This window comes from Peromyscus leucopus, chromosome 10 (genome assembly GCF_004664715.2).
Source record: "Peromyscus leucopus breed LL Stock chromosome 10, UCI_PerLeu_2.1, whole genome shotgun sequence".
In the NCBI taxonomy this organism is placed as follows: domain Eukaryota; kingdom Metazoa; phylum Chordata; class Mammalia; order Rodentia; family Cricetidae; genus Peromyscus; species Peromyscus leucopus.
Genome location: NC_051071.1, coordinates 23,099,250 through 23,118,882, shown reverse-complemented (window position 1 = coordinate 23,118,882; position 19,633 = coordinate 23,099,250). Strand labels below are relative to the sequence as shown.

At 42.1% G+C, this 19,633-nt stretch overlaps 1 protein-coding gene across 1 annotated transcript in view; it reads left to right on the top strand.

Moving 5' to 3' along the window:
• Vwc2 (von Willebrand factor C domain containing 2) overlaps positions 1–19,633 on the top strand; it is a 151,451-nt gene that overhangs the window by 14,262 nt on the left and 117,556 nt on the right. The window contains exon 3 of the mRNA XM_028882974.2: positions 11,439–11,568. Within this exon, the coding sequence (XP_028738807.1) occupies positions 11,439–11,568 (130 nt within the window). The remainder of the gene's footprint in view (positions 1–11,438; positions 11,569–19,633) is intronic.

The window sequence follows — 19,633 nt, the reverse complement described above, 5'->3', positions numbered from 1 at the left end:
CTTCACCCCTGTTCCTAGGCTGCTCTGTGAATTTATAGTATGGTCCATGGAGTGTTGTTTCTTCCAGACTCTCAGACACTGACAGCTTCTGGGGACAGTTGTTAATTAAGTCCCTTTGTGTGCAAATCCATTCCCTGACAGAGCATGGGGGACAGGGAATGACAAAAATGTCTTCTCTGAAGAGGACAGGCAGCCAGGCAGAATGCCCTGTGGCTGTCTGCTGCTGCTGCTGCTGCTTGGCTTTGAGGGGAAGAAGGGATGAAGAGCTATCTAATTCCAATTTGGAAAGATCACCTTCCCATGGAAAGGAGACAGAAGCACCAAGAGGGAGCAGAGCATGCCTGTGCTGTCCTTGTTAGATCACTACCCATCAGAAAACAGGAGGATGCCTACCAGCATTTCTGTGACATGGGAACCACCCTGTGACTCATAGACTGCTGCTCCCAGCCAGATCCAGGGAAAAGGGGGTGAATAGTTTAATAAGTCAATATCAGGAAGAGAATGTGGTAGCAGAGTAGAACCAATGAAAAGGAGACTGTGAGTCCATTCCAGGCTTGTCCTAGAGGTAGCAAGACATCCAGCAGAGTAGCTAGGGTAATTGTAGTCAAGGCGCGCGCGCGCGCGCGCGTGCGTGCGTGTTCTGATTTCATGCAAGTGAAGGTTTTTATCTATAGACCAGACCTGAGTTAGACATTTGACCAGATCCCTGGGTGTATTTTTTTCACACTGTCAAAGCCAAGTCAAGGATATCACTTCCGATTTTTGCTCCATCTCTGAATAATGCAGTTCCAGCTTACCAGAAGTTAATGAGATATTCACACATAAGAGCACTTGCTCATGCCCAGAGTGAACTGGACAGTTTTGATAGATTGAGTATCTAGAAAGGACACTTTCGCCACCTGGTGACAAAACTGTGGCAGTGATTTTTGAGGCGCTGTGAGTCCTCCAGAACCAACACGGAAAACCCTCTGCTTCTCCTCCTTGCGTCTAATAACTTGCCTGGAGTCTGAGCTCATCAGGACAACTGGACAGCAGGGACAGAAGGAACTGACCAAATTCCCATGTAAGAGCTGGAAGATCATGAGCTTTAGTCTAGGAGCACTCCTTTTAACTTGTGACTCCTTGAAACAGAAGATGGTTGGAAATAGTTGTCCTTATTAGTTTTTGCTTGAACTTCTATTAGAATGTTCTGGTCTTTGAGGTTCTCAGAAATCCCATTACTGTGGGTAATTACTCAGTGATCCAGTGGTTTTTCCCATAACACCAGGGCAGATTTCATTTACCCTAGAGACGAAAGATTTCTGTAGCATCAGGTTGTTGAGAAGAGTACCTTATCCTTGCTGCCTGATTTCTTTTTGCAGAATCCAGCCAACTGTATGAGGTGCTGAAGGTCCTGTGTTTTCTTGGGAGTAGTATCCTAGCTCCCATGCCTGTGAATGATTGTCCACCTCTTTGCAGCTCCAGATGGTGTTAGAGGCTTTACTCTTGACAGCTGTCTTTTCCAGCTCCTTTGGGAACCCTGGTCACCAGAGGCGCCTGCTATGTCCAGTATCCTAGGTGCCCAAATACCTGAATGACTCCTGTACTTGTGAGTTTCCATACTATAGTGGAGGCCAGCTTTCTCCTGGAAGCATCTGGAGTCTTCCAAATCCATCGAGGCTAGTGAATGCCGGCTCCCAGTTCTCAGAGACCACCCCATCCTAATCCTAGGGCTACTTCTGACTTCCCCTTCCACCAGCCCCCAATGGACTCAAGCTAGAATCTTAGTTTTTGACTCAGTTCTCATCCTTCTTCTTCCCTCTGTCCCTCAGGTCCTTATTTCCAACACTAAAAATGATTAGGCTTCTTGTGATGTGTTCTGAAAGTCACGCATTCATTCTTTCTGCACTATAGCTCGCCCTGCAGACTTTTGACTCCTGATATCTGAAAGTCCAGCTCCAGATGCTCTGCAAATGATCACTTCCTTTCTGGAAAGTCTCTCCCTGGTAACACCTACAAATTAAGCATAAGCACCTGTTAGTGGTTATTAGTGGTTCTGGATGGTTTTGCTCTTCGGAAAATTAAGTTTTTGGACTCTCGGTGAAAATACAGACCTGGATGGACTGGTGAGAAGAAAATCTGGGCTGGGCAACATTTCAGAGTTTACCCAGCCATCTATGTATGGGCTTAGCATTGTGAGTTCAATCTAGTGTGCACTGAAAATTCTTAAAAGATTTGCACCTAAATTTCTTGTTATCATACCCTAAATAATATAGTCAGACAACTATTTATAGAAAATTTGATACAAGTAGGTATTATAAGTCACCTAGAGATCAGTTTAAATGTGCAGAAGGATTACATAGCTTCATGCAAATATAGCTCCATTTTATAGAAAGGACTTGAGTATTTGTAGATTTTTGAATAGTGAGAGAACACAACACTAGCCTTCTCTAACTGTGGTCAATATCCCATAGCAATTTATGTTTATTAGTGCCTAAGCATATTGTGAGTGATGGTTTAAGTCCATCTTTTAGATGTGGCACTGATACACAAGTCACCTGTCCTAGTTTGCACAGCCAGTTGGGTAGAACTGGGCTTGGACTCAATATCTGGTTATCAATCTTGCTCTCACACTAAAGGAGATAATTGGGTGTATCCCTGTGTGTGTGTCAGGCACTGTGGTGCTCTGATTGGACCTTAATTGTTTATTAGATACCTTCTTCCTCCCGGCTTTGTCATATGAAAGCAGAGAGGTTCAACAAGAAGTGTGACCAGCCTTACTTTGCCTTCCCAAATCACTGTGCAGTCACCATATAGACAAAACCATCATACCACCACCACCACCACCACCAACAACAACAACAACAACAACAACAACAACACTTCCTGATGTCCTTGACTTTATGTCCTGACCCTTCCTTGTTCTTGCTTGGGGAAAGCTGGAAAATTTTTCATCTTTGTGGCTAGAGACCTCCCCACCACCACATTCAGCTTTGAATTTCTCCTTGGCCATCTGCAGGAGGCTGACATATGGGTTACTGCAAGGCCTTTCCCTCTTGTTTCAGGGGCATGAGTACACGGGATTCTTCTGCTTGTGGCATTCATCTGGGACGGTGATGCCAGGGCCCAGAAAAGCCTTATGCATGCTGAGAACCTAAGTGTCAACGTCATCCCCACACCCTAGAGATCTGTGGCATCATTTATTTGCTTGTCTTCATGTTTGATTTGAGACTGGGTCTTGCTCTGTAGCCCAGGCTAGCTTGGAACCTGCAGTTATCCTGTTTCCGTTTTCTGAGTACTGACATAACAGATGTGCTCCACCTGCCCAGTTTGTAGAGCATCCTTTAATTCCGTCCGTCTCCTGTGGTCAAGGTCAGGCAGACCCCCGATGGGGCCCAGCAGAGCAGCATGGAAAGCCATAGCACTCTTTCCACTGTGTTTGCACCTAGTAGAAGTGATGCAGCCCAGAGAAATAGAGCCGCCACCAGCTGGTTACTGGTGGGAGTGATGAGTGGGCTTGCGGGTATTTCCTAGCATAAGTTAAGTATGCAGTAAATGTATTTTTATGTTTTGACATAAAAAGGTGCATTTTTAAAAGATCCCATATAAAACATAACCAACAGGCATAAGCAATGGTTAGATGTGTAGGTACCATATGCTTCTCTCAAATGCTGTTTTTTTTTTTTTAACCATATTTGTTTCTAATCCCCATTTTCTAATGAGATGAAAGGATACAGATAAACCTCCCTCTCCATCCTTCTTGGTCCTTCCTCTCCCTTCCTGCCACAAGGAGATAGGTAAATTAGCCTCCTGTGTTGGCTTTCTCATTTTCCCACATGCACACGCCCATGAACCACGCCTTTTGTTGCGCGAGCACACGAGGGTTGGTGCTTATGTGCACGTGTCATGAGATGCCACATCTGTTCTTTTGTAACTTGCTTTGTCCCTGACAGTGGTTTTGAGATTCACACATTTGTTTCATGCATGATTATTCCTATGTTTTTGCTGTGTCCCGGATTCCTCGCGATTACTGTGACACAAGGCTTATCAGGTCTCTTACTAACAGGCAGCTGTCTTTCAGTTCTATTTTTATCAACTGCCAAGGTTCTAGTCCTCAGCTTAGCTGGTGCCACAAGGTCAGCAGCTCGGGCTTGGGCGTATGCCCAGATGGAAGGCATTTTGCTGGTGGACCCAAGGGGTGGCTATGCTCTTCCAGTCTGAACAACTACAGAGCCTATCCATGAGGTAGATCTTATAAGCTAATGAAAGGAGGCCCCAAATTCCCTCATCCTGTAGGCAAGCTGACAGCCAGGGAGAACATGTTCCGAGAGTCCCTTGGAGTTAGCTGCAGAGTGTCCTTGATCACCGCCCCCTAAGGAATGGGATGGAGACAGAGAAAAGCTGGGAGATTTCTCTCACTTCTATTATTCTCTGGTTGCTTCCTGGATAGCATGACCCAAAGCCCTAGTTCCCATTTGCAAACCAGAAAAGGAAAGAATTCTTGTTTGTCTGAACTTGATACCCTCTACATTCTCACCATATGAGTATAGTGTTCATGAATATGTTCTCATTTGTTTGAGCTTCCTAGATTTTTTTTTATATCAGATGGCATATTATTTCATACATATTAACCATTCAGACTGTCTCTGCCATGCCATTTGTTTTGATTGTTTCTCCCTTCAATTTGTAAAAATAATTCACAATTGATTTATAGAATTTCTTGCACCCTCTGGATGTAGTTCCATCATGATCATGTCAACTGCAACAACTGCAATTTATTGAGCCTTGTGTGTCTTCATTCATTTCATCTCCCATAGCAATCAAATGAACTAAATACTGCTTTTCTATGATTCAGTATTTGTCACTGTAACAAAATACCCAAGGCAATTCACTTATAAAGAGAAAGGGGGGTTGTTTTCAGCCGTACCACCCTGCATGTGCCCAAACTCACCTGATCTCAGAAGCTAAGCAGGGTTGGGCCTGGTCAGTACTTGGATGGGGGAGAAGAGAGGTTCTTTCAACTTACACTTTTGGAGATTTCAGTCCATGATGCTTTTGAGCCTAAAATAAGGCATCACATAATCACATGAGCAGGGGACAGAGAGCAAAGCTGCTCACTTCAGGACCAGAGAGTAGATGAGAGTAAGGAAGAGACTGAGGTTCCACATGTCTCAATTGGTCCAAGGCATCCACTAGACCCACCTCCTGAAGTCCATCACCTCCTAATAGCACCACCCTGTGGTTCAATCTCCAAAAGTCCAGCAATTGAGTGAGTTGTTCAGTTCCCGGTAATAAACATGGAGGCACAGCAACGACAAAACAAATGTAAGGCTGGCTGCACTGTCTTTGAGCTTTGTAATGCAGTCTGTGAATTCAGAAGGGCAGGTAAGTAGGATTGAATGCATTGTTGTTTGTTAGTGTAGATCCAGGTGGACTTTGTATTACTATGCAAGAACCATGATTGGAGGATGTCCATCACCACAGATCCCATGCCCCGGTGTGTTTGCTTGTATCCCTCCCTCTCTGCATGCTGACTCTAACCTACTATTGTGTGTTTGCATTATAGCTATGTCCATCCAGCCTGGTAGGGGCATTCTCTGTATAAGGATCTGTGTCTCAAACTTTGTCTTCTTGTCCATATGGTTTCCTCTGCTCCACAGTCAGCAATCTAAATAAGATAGTTTTGGAGAAGAAATGATTAGGAAAGAAGGGGGAATGAGTTTTGGTATATCTCTTTGCTTTCATGATAACCTTGTTTTGTGTAATTGCAGAATGAACACTTTGGAGTATAGGAAGACAAACGGATAAACTAATCAAATAAATGGTGAAGTGGGGCTTTATTTTGTGATGAGAAGTTTTAGTGGAGAAAGAGCTGAGCTGAAGCCTATTAACTCATACTTCTCTCAACTTAAATTAATCCCATCAACCAAAGCATTACAATCATTGGGGGAAATCGTTCTGGGATTTTCATCCCTCCCATTTGTCTGTTGTTGAGTTAGCATCTACATTTAGCATGGAATTGGTCCCTAGGCACCAAGAAGTGCTGCCTTTTGCCACAATGGGATTTCATGGTATCCACTCCAATAGTTCTTAGTGACAACCTCCGGACACGGAGTATAATAGAGGGAACTAATTATGACAGGGTGGTTGACACACATAACTCTTACCACTCTTTTATGTCAGTGCCCCTTTCCTGCAGCATAGAAGGTAGATGCATTTGAATTGATTTAAGAAAGAAGAGCTGTATTCCCGAGTGGGGGCAATTGTGATGTGGTGAGAGAATGTTGTGGTGCAGACAGAAGGAGCAGGAGGAAATATCTGGAAACATTTCTTGGTTTTTAGCTAGGTATGGTAGTGCATGCCTTTGATCCAGCCCTCAGGAGGCAGAGGCAGGTGGGTCTCTGTGAGTTTGAGGTCAGCCTGGTCTACATAGTGAGTTTCAAGACAGCCAGAGTTACATAGTGAGACCCTGAAGAGAGAGGGGGGAGAAGAAGGAGAGGAGAGGAGAGGAGAGGAGAGGAGAGAGAAGAGAGAGGAGAGAGGAGAGGGGAGGGGAGAAGGGAGAGGAAAGAGGAGAGGAAAGAAGAGAGGAGAGGAGAGGAGAGGAGAGGAGAGGAGAGGAGAGGAGAGAAGAGAAGAGAAGAGAAGAGAAGAGAAGAGAAGAGAAGAGAAGAGAAGAGAAGAGAAGAGAAGAGAAGAGAAGAGAAGAAGAATATTCCTTTTGCCACAGGAAAGAAGTTAGAGATATAAGCAAGAACAGGATTTAAATTTAAGGAACTTTCTACAGGTCCCTCTTGTGCTATTAGTAATTAGAATTGCAGTTACAAACTGACCAAGGCAGACTTTCATACAGATAGACACCTAATTCAACTCAAGTTCATTAGTATAAAATGTATACAACTTGCCATCTTGTGGGGGTGCACATATTTGAAACTTGATCCTCCTGGTGTTGATAGATGGACTCTTTAAGAGGGAGGGTCGCCGGGCAGTGGTGGCGCATGCCTTTAATCCCAGCACTCGGAGGCAGAGGCAGGCACATCTCTGTGAGTTCAAGGCCAACCTGGTCTACAGAGCGAGAGATCCAGGAAAGGCACAAAGCTACACAGAGAAACCCTGTCTCGAAAAACAAAAACAAACAAACTTAAAAAAAAGAGGGAGGGTCTTGTAGGAAGTGATTAGGGGACACCTAGTTTATGTGTAAGGTACAGTGTTCATTTTTATGGTCTTTATTTTATACTCAAGACTAATTTTATGTATTAACTACATTGCCCACTGTTCTAGTTAGGGTTTCTATTGCTGTGAAGAGAGACCATGACTATGGCAACTCATAAAGGAAACATTTAATGAACAGCTTACAGTTTAGAGGTTCGGTCCATTATCATCATGGTGGGACATGGTGGCATGCAGGCAGACATGGTGCTGGAGAAACAGCTGAGAGTCCTACATCTTGGAAATAATAGGTGTTGGGATTTTTCCCCACACTTTACTCTTTGGGGGACCCACCACTCAACTCCCAGATAATCACACAGAGACTTATTCTTACTCATGAATGTCCGGCCTTAGCCTGGCTTATTTATAGCCAGCTTTTCTTAACTGAAATTATCCCATCTACCCTTTGCCTCTGGGCTTTTATCTTTCTCTATTCTATATACCTTTCTTTATTTCTTACTCCATGGCTTGCTGTGTAGCTGGGGTGGCTGGCCCCTGATGTCCTCACTCCTCCTTTTTTCACTCCTTCTCTTCTCTCTTTTTCTCCTCCTATTTATTCTCTCTGTCTGGCAGCTCCACCTATCCCTCTCCTGCCTTGCCATTGGCCATTCAGCTCTTTATTAGACCAATCAGGTGTTTTAGTCAGGCAAAGTAACACAGCTTCATGGAGTTAAACAAATGTAACATAAAAGAATGCAACACATCTTTGTATTATTAACAAAATGTTCCACAGCATAAACAAATGTAACACTTCTTCAACTAATATTCCACAGCAAACGGAAAGTTGTCTTAGTGTCACATTAAGTAAAGCTTGAGCCAAAAAAAAAAAAACACCTGAAAGCCTGCCCCTACAGTGGCACACTTCCTCCAACAGTACCACATCAACTTCAACAAGGCCACACCTCCTAATAGGGCCACTTCCTTTGGGGGCCATTTTCTTTCAAACCACCACACCGACTTACACTGAATTAAATGATACAGCCTCAGTTTTTATTGTACAGTCCCTGCTACTGCTGTACATGTGACAGAGGCACACACATAACTATTGAGTACTGTGAGAGCACCCCTAATTATGACTGCTGTACTTTTATTACCATTGAATTACTGTATTTATTTATGCTTTCTTGTGTATGCTGTAGTCAGAGTTGTGCCACTGAAAAAATTTCTGCTTTGTGTTTAGGGTATGTTTCTTAGATTCCCTTTAAGGAGCTGCTGCTTGCAAGCATAACCCACGTGGTAACTACAGAGCCATGTGGATAAGGGACAACGACCAGCCGTGTGAAATTAGAGCTCTTCCAGCAGAGGCCAGGTCCAGCTACACTATTTGTTCATACACACACACACACACACACACACCACCCCAAACCAAATACCATCTTATCCTCACTCTCGAAAAAGGTGGCAGGAGAAGTTCACACTTCTGAAATTGCAGCTGGAGTTGTGGCATGAACAGAGAAGGTCTTCATTCTCACTCGCAGTTGGGAAAAGCCATACTCTTCTTATTGACGCATGTTGGGATCGCTCCCGGTGTGTTGCAGTGCCTGAGGCTGCTAAACAGAGTTGGTTTTAGTAGGGAGGATGGGCAGTCTGGGTCAGAGCCAGAGGTGTGAGAAGATCTAGCCTGCGTCCTTCTGGGTCCCCATCACAGGGGTCACTTTTTGAATGTGCTATGCTTACAACTTCCTTGGTTGGTTCCTGAGGTCCCAGAAACACTGGTTTGGTTTGGTTTGCATTTTCTTTATCTTGTTTTATTTAATTTATTTTTTAAACTTAGCAGCATTCTATATGCTGGAAGAGGGCCATAGCGCAGGTCGAGGGATAGAGTTGAGTGATGGCTTACTGGAGGAAAGGCCCCAGCTCTATCCATGCTTTGATCTACACATCTCAGCTGGCTCTATAGTCAGCAGAAGTAGATTCCGTGTGAGATTTAAAAGGGGCACAAGGCTGCACCAGGGAAGAGTAGAAGAGTGAAAGCCAAGAGGCTCAGATGCTAAGTATCACTGAGCTTCACAATCAGGAGGTGCATTAATCCGAGGCATGGCTGGTTGACTGCCTGTAGCTTAATTGATGACCAGGAATCAACACAAGGAGTGGCAACTTGACGGATGGTCCCAGAGGAGTGTGGAAACTAGCTGGCCAAAAAGATGTGTGATTTGGGAGGAAGTATCAGACTGTATTGTCCTGTGGGAGATAGGAACATGAGCACTGTACCCACAGTTCTGAGGTGAAGCTGAGTCTTAATACACAAGAGAGACTGATACCTTAGGAACTAGGGGCCTGTGACCTTCTGACAATGGTACCCGGCAGAGCCTAGGGCAACTCGGTGAACCAACAGAAATTTGAAACTTCCTCTCACCACCCTCTCTTTGTAGGAGCCTGGGTGGCCTGAGCCTGGGACTGGAGTAAAGACAGCCCCAGAGTGGGAGCTGATGACAGGAGATATGGGTGGTAGAAAGGAGACTGGAGAGGAGCACACTCACAGTAACCCTGATGGAGTATTAATTCTGGTTTTTGAGAAATGAACAAATCCCTAAATAGCTGAGTCAGACTTGTAAATATTTAACGACAGCAAAACCCCCGATCAAATTTTAGATAAAACTGCAGGACTTTTCAGAAAATCGTCATATGTGTCTACAGCCCTCACATGGGGAGGTTTTACCTTGCCCTGGAGGTAGCGAACTTCATTTCCATGGCCAACTGAGGCTTCCTGTGGAAAGATGGACTCACCAAAGGTCACCTGTCTACATACTGAGAACAGTCTGATCTTTAGGTGCACATTTTGCCTAGGAACATGACATAGGGCCCATTTTGTCCCCTTTAAATCCATCCCACATTAAACTTCATCCTCTCTACCTAGAGCATGGCCCAGGTAAAGGGTGGGTACCTAGCTACTGAGCAGCTTCCTAAGGACATATGCAGATATGTGACCTCCCTGCCCATTGCTAACTCTACTGCCCTAAGCTGGGTAGGCTCTGCTCCCTTGGGGCAGCGTGGCTCTGCATCTCTAATCCATGCCATCTGGGCTTCTTGGCTTCTGCCTGAAGTCCTTCCAGTTAAAGGGATCTGACATGCACTTGACTGCTTTTCTTGCAACTCAAGGTCTTTGCTCTTAAAACTCAGAATATTTTCCTTATGTTGCTTGCTGTCCACATCTGCTCTGGAGACAGAGACACGGTGCTCTAGCCAGGAAAAACAGAGGAAAACAATGACAACCACAGAAACATTACAAAATCTCCCACACTATATTGTGCCAAAAATACTTCTTAAAACTGAAGCTGCGCCTTTATATTGTTGTAAACTTGGTTTTAACTTGTAAACTAGGCCAACATTTTATTCTGGGCTTTTGTGAAATGTTTAAGTCTCTCTCTATACACACACACACACACACACACACACACACACACACACACACACAAAGAGACAGAGAAGGAGAAAGAAACAGACACACACACGGGGGAGGGGTACAGGGAGACAGACAGAAAGAGACAGACAGAGAGACCCTGATACCACTCAAAGCCTTGGTTCCTGAAGAACATGGTACCAATGATGTCATGAAGGAATGACCCTGTGAGACACTGGAGAAGGGGCAGGCATCATGGACCTCCAGTCAAGAGTCCTCTGTGGCATCTTACCTTGATCCCTTAGGATATCTGGTGAAGACAAGGGGCCTACTGCCTCTAAGTCGCAGGTCCTTTTCCAGTACAGGGCCAACCATTTCAGGAGGGCACTTAGTGTGGCTATAAGAGCTCTGGGACATCAAGGTCATGCAGCTCCTGGCATGGGGCTTCTGCCGTTGGAGGACCATGTGAGTGTCTTATGCTTTCCTTTCTTCCTGTCCCCCCTGTTCTGAGAAATATTGGGAACAATCCATGCTAGACTAAGTGTAGAGTTGACAGGGCTATGGAAAAGTAAGGCTTTGCTGAGCAAGAAATCAGTAGTAATTTGATTTTGGAAGCAACAGAAATATTTCTTCAAAAGATGCTTTTAAAGAAGTCCCTTCAGTGAGTGCTGCCCTGACTAGAGCTGAGCGCTGAGCGGCTGGGTAGCCCCAGAGAATGCCTTTATTTACACCTCAGGCAACAGCAGCAGGAGCTTGTGTCCACATTTGAAAAAATACTGGGCCCAGGCATTTAAAAAAATGTCATCCCTAAAACACCTGGGTGTCCTCATACCTTCATAAAAATAAAGATATGACTTTATAGGGTAAGGACTGTGGGAGGTGTGACCCTGATCATGGGCTTGTGTCTCAGGTGTCTCCGTGTGAGCGGTGTCGCTGTGAAGCCAATGGTGAAGTGCTGTGCACAGTGTCGGCGTGTCCCCAGACGGAATGTGTGGACCCCGTGTACGAGCCTGATCAGTGCTGCCCCATCTGCAAAAACGGTAGGTGGAACACCCATCGGGACAGTGTGACTGGCAGTCCCAGCCACTCTGCCTATGAAGGTGGAATATTGGGCATGCATGATTTCCATAGTCATGCCTGGGCCCTGTCACATAGATCATCTGTAGTTATGGGGGTGGGTGCAGGTGAGACTTGCTGTTTACCAAGGCATTTTTGTTTTTGTGTTTCTACCTTGTGTTTGTCTGCCTTGTGTTTCATAGATGTGATGAAGTTTGGAGGGGAAAATTCCATTCTGCCACGGTGGAGAGTCACTTATTTTAATTTAACTTCGTTTGTTCTTGCAAAGCTGTTTCTGTTTCCAAGACAAATCTAACACGTTTGTTGGGCTCATTTACTTTTCATCACTAAGTGAATTAAAGCAGAAACATAATTGAATATTTTTCAAAAGCAAATTAGACAGGAAGAGAGGTCTCTCTTTTTCCCAGGGAGCATCCTTGGCACACAAAAAGCCAGACCCACTTTATGAAAAGAAGCAAACTGGAAGTCGTTATCAAGGAAGAATGCTTGCCTAACTTAATAAGAAGCATTAATTAATTACTCTTGTACCCGAAGCTATTAGGACCATATGGGTGTGGCTCTCCAGAAGGGTGTTTGATGAAGGTGCATTCTCACTGGAATAGACCAGGGGATTACAACTCAATTGGGTGATTGTTGAAGACATAGAAGGCAGCTTAGAAGAGAACAGAGACCCGAGAGCTGGTCAGTGCTTCCATGTCTCAGTATCTTCCCTATGGGAGACCGGGCTTTCTGGATTATATTGACATAGGTATCTAGGGGAGCACATGTGAGTACTGCAGGGCTAATTTGTGATGTCTGTAAACTTGTGTGCTTCTGGAGCATGCTTGATGGCTCTGTAACACAGGCTTTATAAGCAGCAGGTTAAATCTGCATTCATGATTATATAGGAGTACCAGTTGTGTTCCAATTTTGAGAGTCTTGGAACTCCATTAAAACTTGAACCAGGGATATGCACATACATAAATTTCCCTTCAACACATTGTGAAACTCTTGAAATGTATAAGTAGAAGAGGAAAGGAAGTTTCCGTTGAAGATGGGTAGCCCTGAAAGACCTGAAAGGGCAAGGTCAACGTGTTAGAAATGAATAACTGTGGAGGATTGTGTATTCAGCCCTGACTGCAAATGGATAGTATTCAAGGAAAAGGGTTACAAAGTTTTATGTGTGACTGGTAGTGCATTTATAAAGAGACCATGAGGTATGATTCCATCTGATGAGAATGGAGACACTTTTGAAAGTCAAGAGTATTTTTTGTTTTTGTGTTGGTACAGACATTGTGCCTCATGTACACATGTTTGTGCACCACTTGCATGTCTGGTGCCATCAGAGACCAGAAGAGGGTGTCAAATCCTCTGAAACTAGTCACAGATGGAGATGAGCTGCTATGTGGGTGCTGGGAATTAAACCAAGGTCCTCTGAAAGAGCAGTCAGTCCTCTTAACCCATGAACCATTTCTAAAGTCCCTCAAGTATGTTCTTTTAAGAAAGAACGTAAAACAGAACTACAGGAAGCTAATGACTACTGGGGGAAGAAGAATTAGCATCTCCAAGGGCTTGATGAGCCTCCTGATTTTCTAATACAAAGTGGTTTTACGTGAAACTATATATGCACAAAGAACAAAAGTGGACTCAGTGGGATATATGTGTGTGTTTGACCATATATACATAAATATGAACATCATATGGGTTTCATATATGTATATAACAATAATAACCAAAGAAAAAGAGTCTATCAACTTGAGCATGGGGGGAGCATGGGATGAGTTGAAAGGAAGAGTACATTGGATGATCTGGAGGGAAGAAAGGGAAGGAGGGAAGTGATGTAATTATTATATTTTAATTTAAAGTGTAAAACAATAAATTTAAAAAAATGTTATAACAGTGTAGTAGTGTGTGGGGAGTTGAAATAATTTACTAGTGAAAATCAACAATAAGAGAATGTGACTGAAGGAGAAACAGAAGGGGGTGATAAGGCTAGCAAAGTGTCCTTCAGATGGTGTGCGGTAGTACACTAGCAAGACCAAGGGCTGTAGTCAGGACTTCAGATGGCGAGGAGATGGCCAAAGTTGGCAGGTCTTCAGCTCCCTGCTGGGAGAGAGGCTGAAGAATGACCTCTTCTCCAGCCAAATGATAGTCAGTGAGTGGCTTAAACACTGACACTGAGATGCTTGGTAAACCAAATATCAGAGATAATCTGTGTTTCTCTCGTTAGTTACAATTGGTAACAATGTGTTGGTATTAGCTAGCCTTGGAAGTCAGAATTTCAATCCCTGTGTATTTTCCACAGGGGGTAAAAAAGACAGCGGAGAGGTAGCATAAGTGTCCAGTGAGCAGGCACCCACTCTACATTTGCCTGTTGTTCTGCTTTGTTTGATTCATGTTTTTCACTCTCTTTTTGTTTTGTTTTGTTTTGTTTTTCAAGACAGGGTTTCTCTGTGTAGCTTTGCACCTTTGCTGGAACTCGCTTTGTAGATCAGGCTGTCCTTGAAATCACAGAGATCCTCCTGCCTCTGCCTCCCAAGTGCTGGGATGAGAGGCGTGTGCATCACTGCCCGGCTTCACTCTCTTATCTTGCCTACTGGCCACCCCACCAGACAAGTCACCTCTGCAAAGGCATGGCCTAGTAGCATTGGTACTGTGGTCATTTGCACAAGAGTAGCTTCCCTTCCTCCCACCACCAATAGGGAACTTTCTGAATAGAGAAATATTTCCTTACAGTTTGTTTTGCCCATAGGGTTTATCCCAGTTAGGGGACAGAGTCATTCAAAGACCTTTCAAAAATATTTGAAGGAATTATTTGCCATGTGTTGATATGTTAAAATTTGCAAATATTTGGGCTTGTGAGGTGGCTCAACAGTTTAGAGCATGTGCTATTCTTCTAGAGCTAGACCCCAGTTTCACTCCCAGGACCACTTTAGGATGCCTGAAACTCCAGCTCAAGGAGAATCTAATACATCTGACTTTTGAAGCACCTGAACTCATGAGTACCCAATTAAAAATAAAAGTAAAATTCAAAAATCACAAATATTCAGTGTAATTTATTTCTATCTGCATTCAATTTTTTATCATTTTAGATATTTTTTTATTGTTTGAGTGAACAATGTGTATCTTAAAAATAAGAGCTATACAATAAACTCAGAGATTTGTTGTGTTTTACTACTGAAGTGATGGCTTGGGAGGTGTCTATTTGGTGGTTGCCCTGATAGTAAACTTCTAAATATTCACATATTCTTTACCTGTATGCTTTTTGGGGCAACAGAGATTAAGCCAAGGCATAGTTTGGGGCCTATTAAAAACCTGTAGAAGTATGATGATTTTTTATAAACTAGATTTATTTATGGAAAGCTTCACACTAAGAGGTTTGAGCCAATTATACTAAATAGCAATAACTTCTTATTTTGAGGAATACAACTATAAATACATTGAAATATGTCTAACTATATACCTATGATGAGATTTTTTGCCTTATTCACCAAAGAGTTCTTAACTTTGGGGTCTCTGTTTTTAAGATATTCTGACCTCGGCAGAGTGTCAAATCTGACTTAAAAAAATGCTTGCTTGAGAATAGAATCTGTGTCTGTCAGAGATGGACACTTTGTGATAACTAACTGAAGTTAATGGATAATTTACAGTGACCCAGCCCTGCCTCCTACACACAGAAATGATGTTTTTGTAAGAAAATATTATTTTGTATATATAGTTGATTGTAGACTATCAAGAGTGGGTGCTGTATGCGAACATAAACATTTAAGTAGACTTAGCTTAGATGAAGCAGTGAAGTATAACCCTGATGGTTGAGCTGCACATTGTCTTCATGCTGGTATAACTTGACCTACAGCATTAAACAGCTCCTTTCTTGGTAAAATGGAAATTGCAATTTGGTTGCTGCCTGTCAGTCTCTCAAATCAAAAGAGCAAAAGTTTGAAACCAAGAATGACTTGAGTATAAATAAATGATCATAAATCAAGTACAGTTTAATGTGTTCACTTCCTTGACTTGTGTAGATCAATCTCTCAATGTTCTTTTCTTTTAATAAAAGGAATGCATTATGGTACTGTTCCCCACCCCCACTACTATATAAACAGGGTGCTGTATTGACTTTTGGGAACTCAGACTTTCTTTGGTGGTGGACGTACCCTGTCCTTTATGCACCTTGATCATGGGCATATTTGTCAGCATTGCATAGGCAAGTGGCTTTCACCAGTGATCAGATCTCTACTCTGTGTAGAGACTTTCTTTTCCACTGCCAGCCCCAAATAATGACATGGAGAGCTATTATTGATTATGAAAGCTTGGCCTTAGCTTAGGCTTGTCCCACTAGCTCTTATAACTTAAATTAACGCATCTATATTAATGCGTTAATCTTTCATCTTGAACCTCCTGTTTCCTCTCCACATCTTGTTGGCATCTCCTCTGTGTCCCGATTATTTCCTACTACTACTTCTTTCTGCCTGGAAGTCCCATCTATACCTCCTGCCTAGCTATTGGCAATTCACCTCTTTATTAAACCAATCACAGCAATGAACCAACCTTCACACAATATACAAATATCCCACATTTCCCCCTTTTTGTCTAAATAAAAAGGAAAGATTTTTAACTCTATCATAGTAAAACTATATACATTAAGAACAATTATCAAGTAAGAATTACATTTGCAATGTTTAGTCCATATGTATTTGGCAAATTCAGAGAAAGTATTGTCTTGTTTGTCCTATCTTAGTCTAAAGTTTTATACTTAAACCATTTTTATCATAATTCATACTACTATCCTAAAACAGTTTTTTAGATTAAAAAAAAACTTAAGCTTTTAATGTTTTTCTTTCTTTCTTTTTTTGTTTTGTTCTGTTTTTGTTTTTGTTTTTCAAGACAGGGTTTCTCCTTGTAGTTTTGGTGCCTGTCCTAGATCTCACTCTGTAAACCTGACTTGCTCAAACTCACAGAGATCTGCCTGGCTCTGCCTCCCAAGTGCTGGCATTAAAGGTGTGCACCACTGCCGCCCAGAGCTTTTATGTTTTTCAAACTTATAAACTTTATACCTCTTTTGTGAGTTTTTTTTTAATTTGATAACAAGGAAAACTGTAACTATAGCTATCTAGTCTTTAACCCCATTAAAAATCTGAAAAGGATATAATATTACCTGATTAAACAGGAAGTGCAAAGCAAGCAACTTCCAAAACTAAGAAACAACAGAGACACCTGGCTGCCTGGACAGTCACCCAAGGTTCCTCTGTAATGTTTGGGCATCCATCTTTGGCCTACAGGCCTGGATATCTGACAGACTTTCTTGTGAAGCAAGAATTTTGAAGGACTGTCTTGCTTTTCCTTGCAAAGTTTATCAGTTGCCTTCTTTTGTGTCCTATTCATTCAATTTGAACAGCATACTGTCAGCACTCAAGGCAATGACAGTCTTGCCCAAATGGCTAGCTTTTCCACATTGAAAGCAAACTCCATATGGAGGTTCTTCAGTGTCCATGATCTTTTCTTGAAGTAAATTGGTGCTGCCCAGACATATGGGTCTCACTGTCATGGAAAGCCTTATATTATTAAAAACATTTTAAATGTCATACTCTGTAGGTATTTGAAGTGTTTGAAGCCTATCTATCTTTTAAAATATATCTCTGCTTAATCTTGAAAACATACCTAACATGACTATAAATTTGATTGTTATAGATAACTAACTATTAACCTGTCCTTCTTTAATTATCTTAAACAGCTTTTAACATCTAAAACTTTACATTACATTTTTAAGTGAGTTGCATGGGTATAAATACCTTAAACAAGAGTAGAAACATATATACAGTAAAACAAAAATAACCTTGAATTTGTATCAATATATAAAAATCCATTCTAATGTAAAATCTTTGAGACCAGTGGTTCTTCAAAGGATACTCAGCAATCCACCATTTTAGTCCATCATTTCTATACTATATCACCTCCCCTTTCTCTTCAGAAAGAGATCCCAGAATCTAATCTCCTTTGTTATTTTTTTTATCATTACCAATTACAACTTGTAACCAAGTGATGACAAATATCCATAACCTACCAAATGACCAAAAATCACTCGCCCCATGTCTTAGGATGTGTGGGCATCATGTTCTCTAGACTGATTCCTGTTGCCTAGGGGTGATGACATCTTTAGGGGACCCTGGGAAAATATGGATAATGATCAAGTCCTGGGAGAGCTAACTGTATCATTTTTGTCCAATTTCTGTGTAATGGTAAAGTGCAGAGCTTAGCTGAAGTCCTGGCTGGAATAATGCACGAGGCTAGACTATCTTATCTACTAGCTTTGAAGTTGTTTGGGATGCAGAATTTTGAGGAAACTGTAACAGAGGCATTCTGAGAAGCTGGATTACCTGGGCTACTTGTCTTTATTGGTGTTTGGTCATTTATTTCTGAAAACACACAAACTTTTAAAGGTAACATATATCTCCATTAACACAAGTGTGGAATGTGCAGTGTGTACAAGCCAAGTAAAGATAATTTTTTTTTTTTGTTTTATGTTTGAGCAGGTAAAAGGCATCTGTTAACTTTATAAGTTTGTTTGGACTTTACATGCAAACCTTTACCCATGCCATATGAAAGGATGTCATGTAGTAATAAGTCATAAGGATTCTATAGCCAACAAGATTTATTATGTCTCATCCAGTCCCAGAGCTGTCCTCATGTCAAAGGATCAGCATATATGTCACCTGTCCTGTAATCTTTCTTGGCTTTTTCCCTCATGTCTGCAGCCAAGATTTTCAAGAGGCCTCCCCCAATTAAATCTGATCTTTATTAATTTTGAAGAGAACTATAACTTTTTATTTTCTGTGGAAACAAAGGCGTAACCTCTCCCCCAATGTAACATATTTTCTGACTTCCATTTTGAAGTTAAGACATTCTTAAAATATATATGTTAGTGTAATTTAGCAGTTTCCATAATCCAATGATTCTCAGCAGCTATTTTTTTTTTGTACATTAGGATTTAAAAAGTTCAAAGTCAACAAAGCACCATACAGGACCCAGACACCCTGTGTATTTCCCATCTTTACATGGCTTATTTTTTTTTTATATTACTTTACACTCACTTTAAAAACTTCATTATTTTTAAACTATTTATATTTTCTATGACTGTCTATGCTCATTTTCTTTTCTTTCTTCAGCATCTAAGCACATTTCTTTAAACATACTGTACCTTTTTAAAGGTTTTCTGCATCTGGACCTGGCTTTACTAAACACCTACAGCATTCTCTGACAGAGTGAGACAAATCTTAAACTGCTATGTCAGCCACCATGCAGCTCAGCTTAGTTCATCGTGCTAGTGGCTGACTCAAGCCTGCAGGCAGAGGCCTGAAGCAATATCTCTGGATGCCACCAAGCACTGGCCTTGAGACACTGCAGAACTAGAAATCTACACCCTTGTCCAGAACATTTTTTGCTTTCTCAAGTCCTATGTCTGGATGTTTGAGTCTCCACATTGAATGCCATATGTAACAATACTTTCTTTGTCCCATGAGCCATCTCCCAAAAAATGACATAGAGACTTATTATTAACTATGAAAACTTAGCTTTAGCTTAGGCTTGTTCCACTAGCTCTTATAAATTAAATTACCCCATTTTTAAAAAATCTACATTCTGTCATGTGGCTCGTTACTTCATCTCTCTGTACTGCTCATGTTGCTTCCTCCTGGTCTGGCTGGCTGCTCTGTCTTCTTCTTCCCATAGTGCTCTCTCTGCCCTAAAATCCTGACTAAACCTCCTACCTAGCTACTGGCTGTTCCACTTTTTATTATACCAATTACATTTCCACACAGTGTACAAACATCCCACCACAGCTCTGCATGGGTGCTGTGGTCTTACTGTACAACTACAAGAAGGATGCCAAGTGTTGGGATTAACTGTGCTTCTCAGAGAAGGGATTCAGTTGGAGCAAAGGGAGAACATGCTGTGTACCAGAAGCACAAAGGCATAGGCCATAAAGCTTGTTTCTTCCCTGGAGTCTCATTGCCATTTGATAGTAGTTATTTACAGCTTTATTTTCATAAGAAA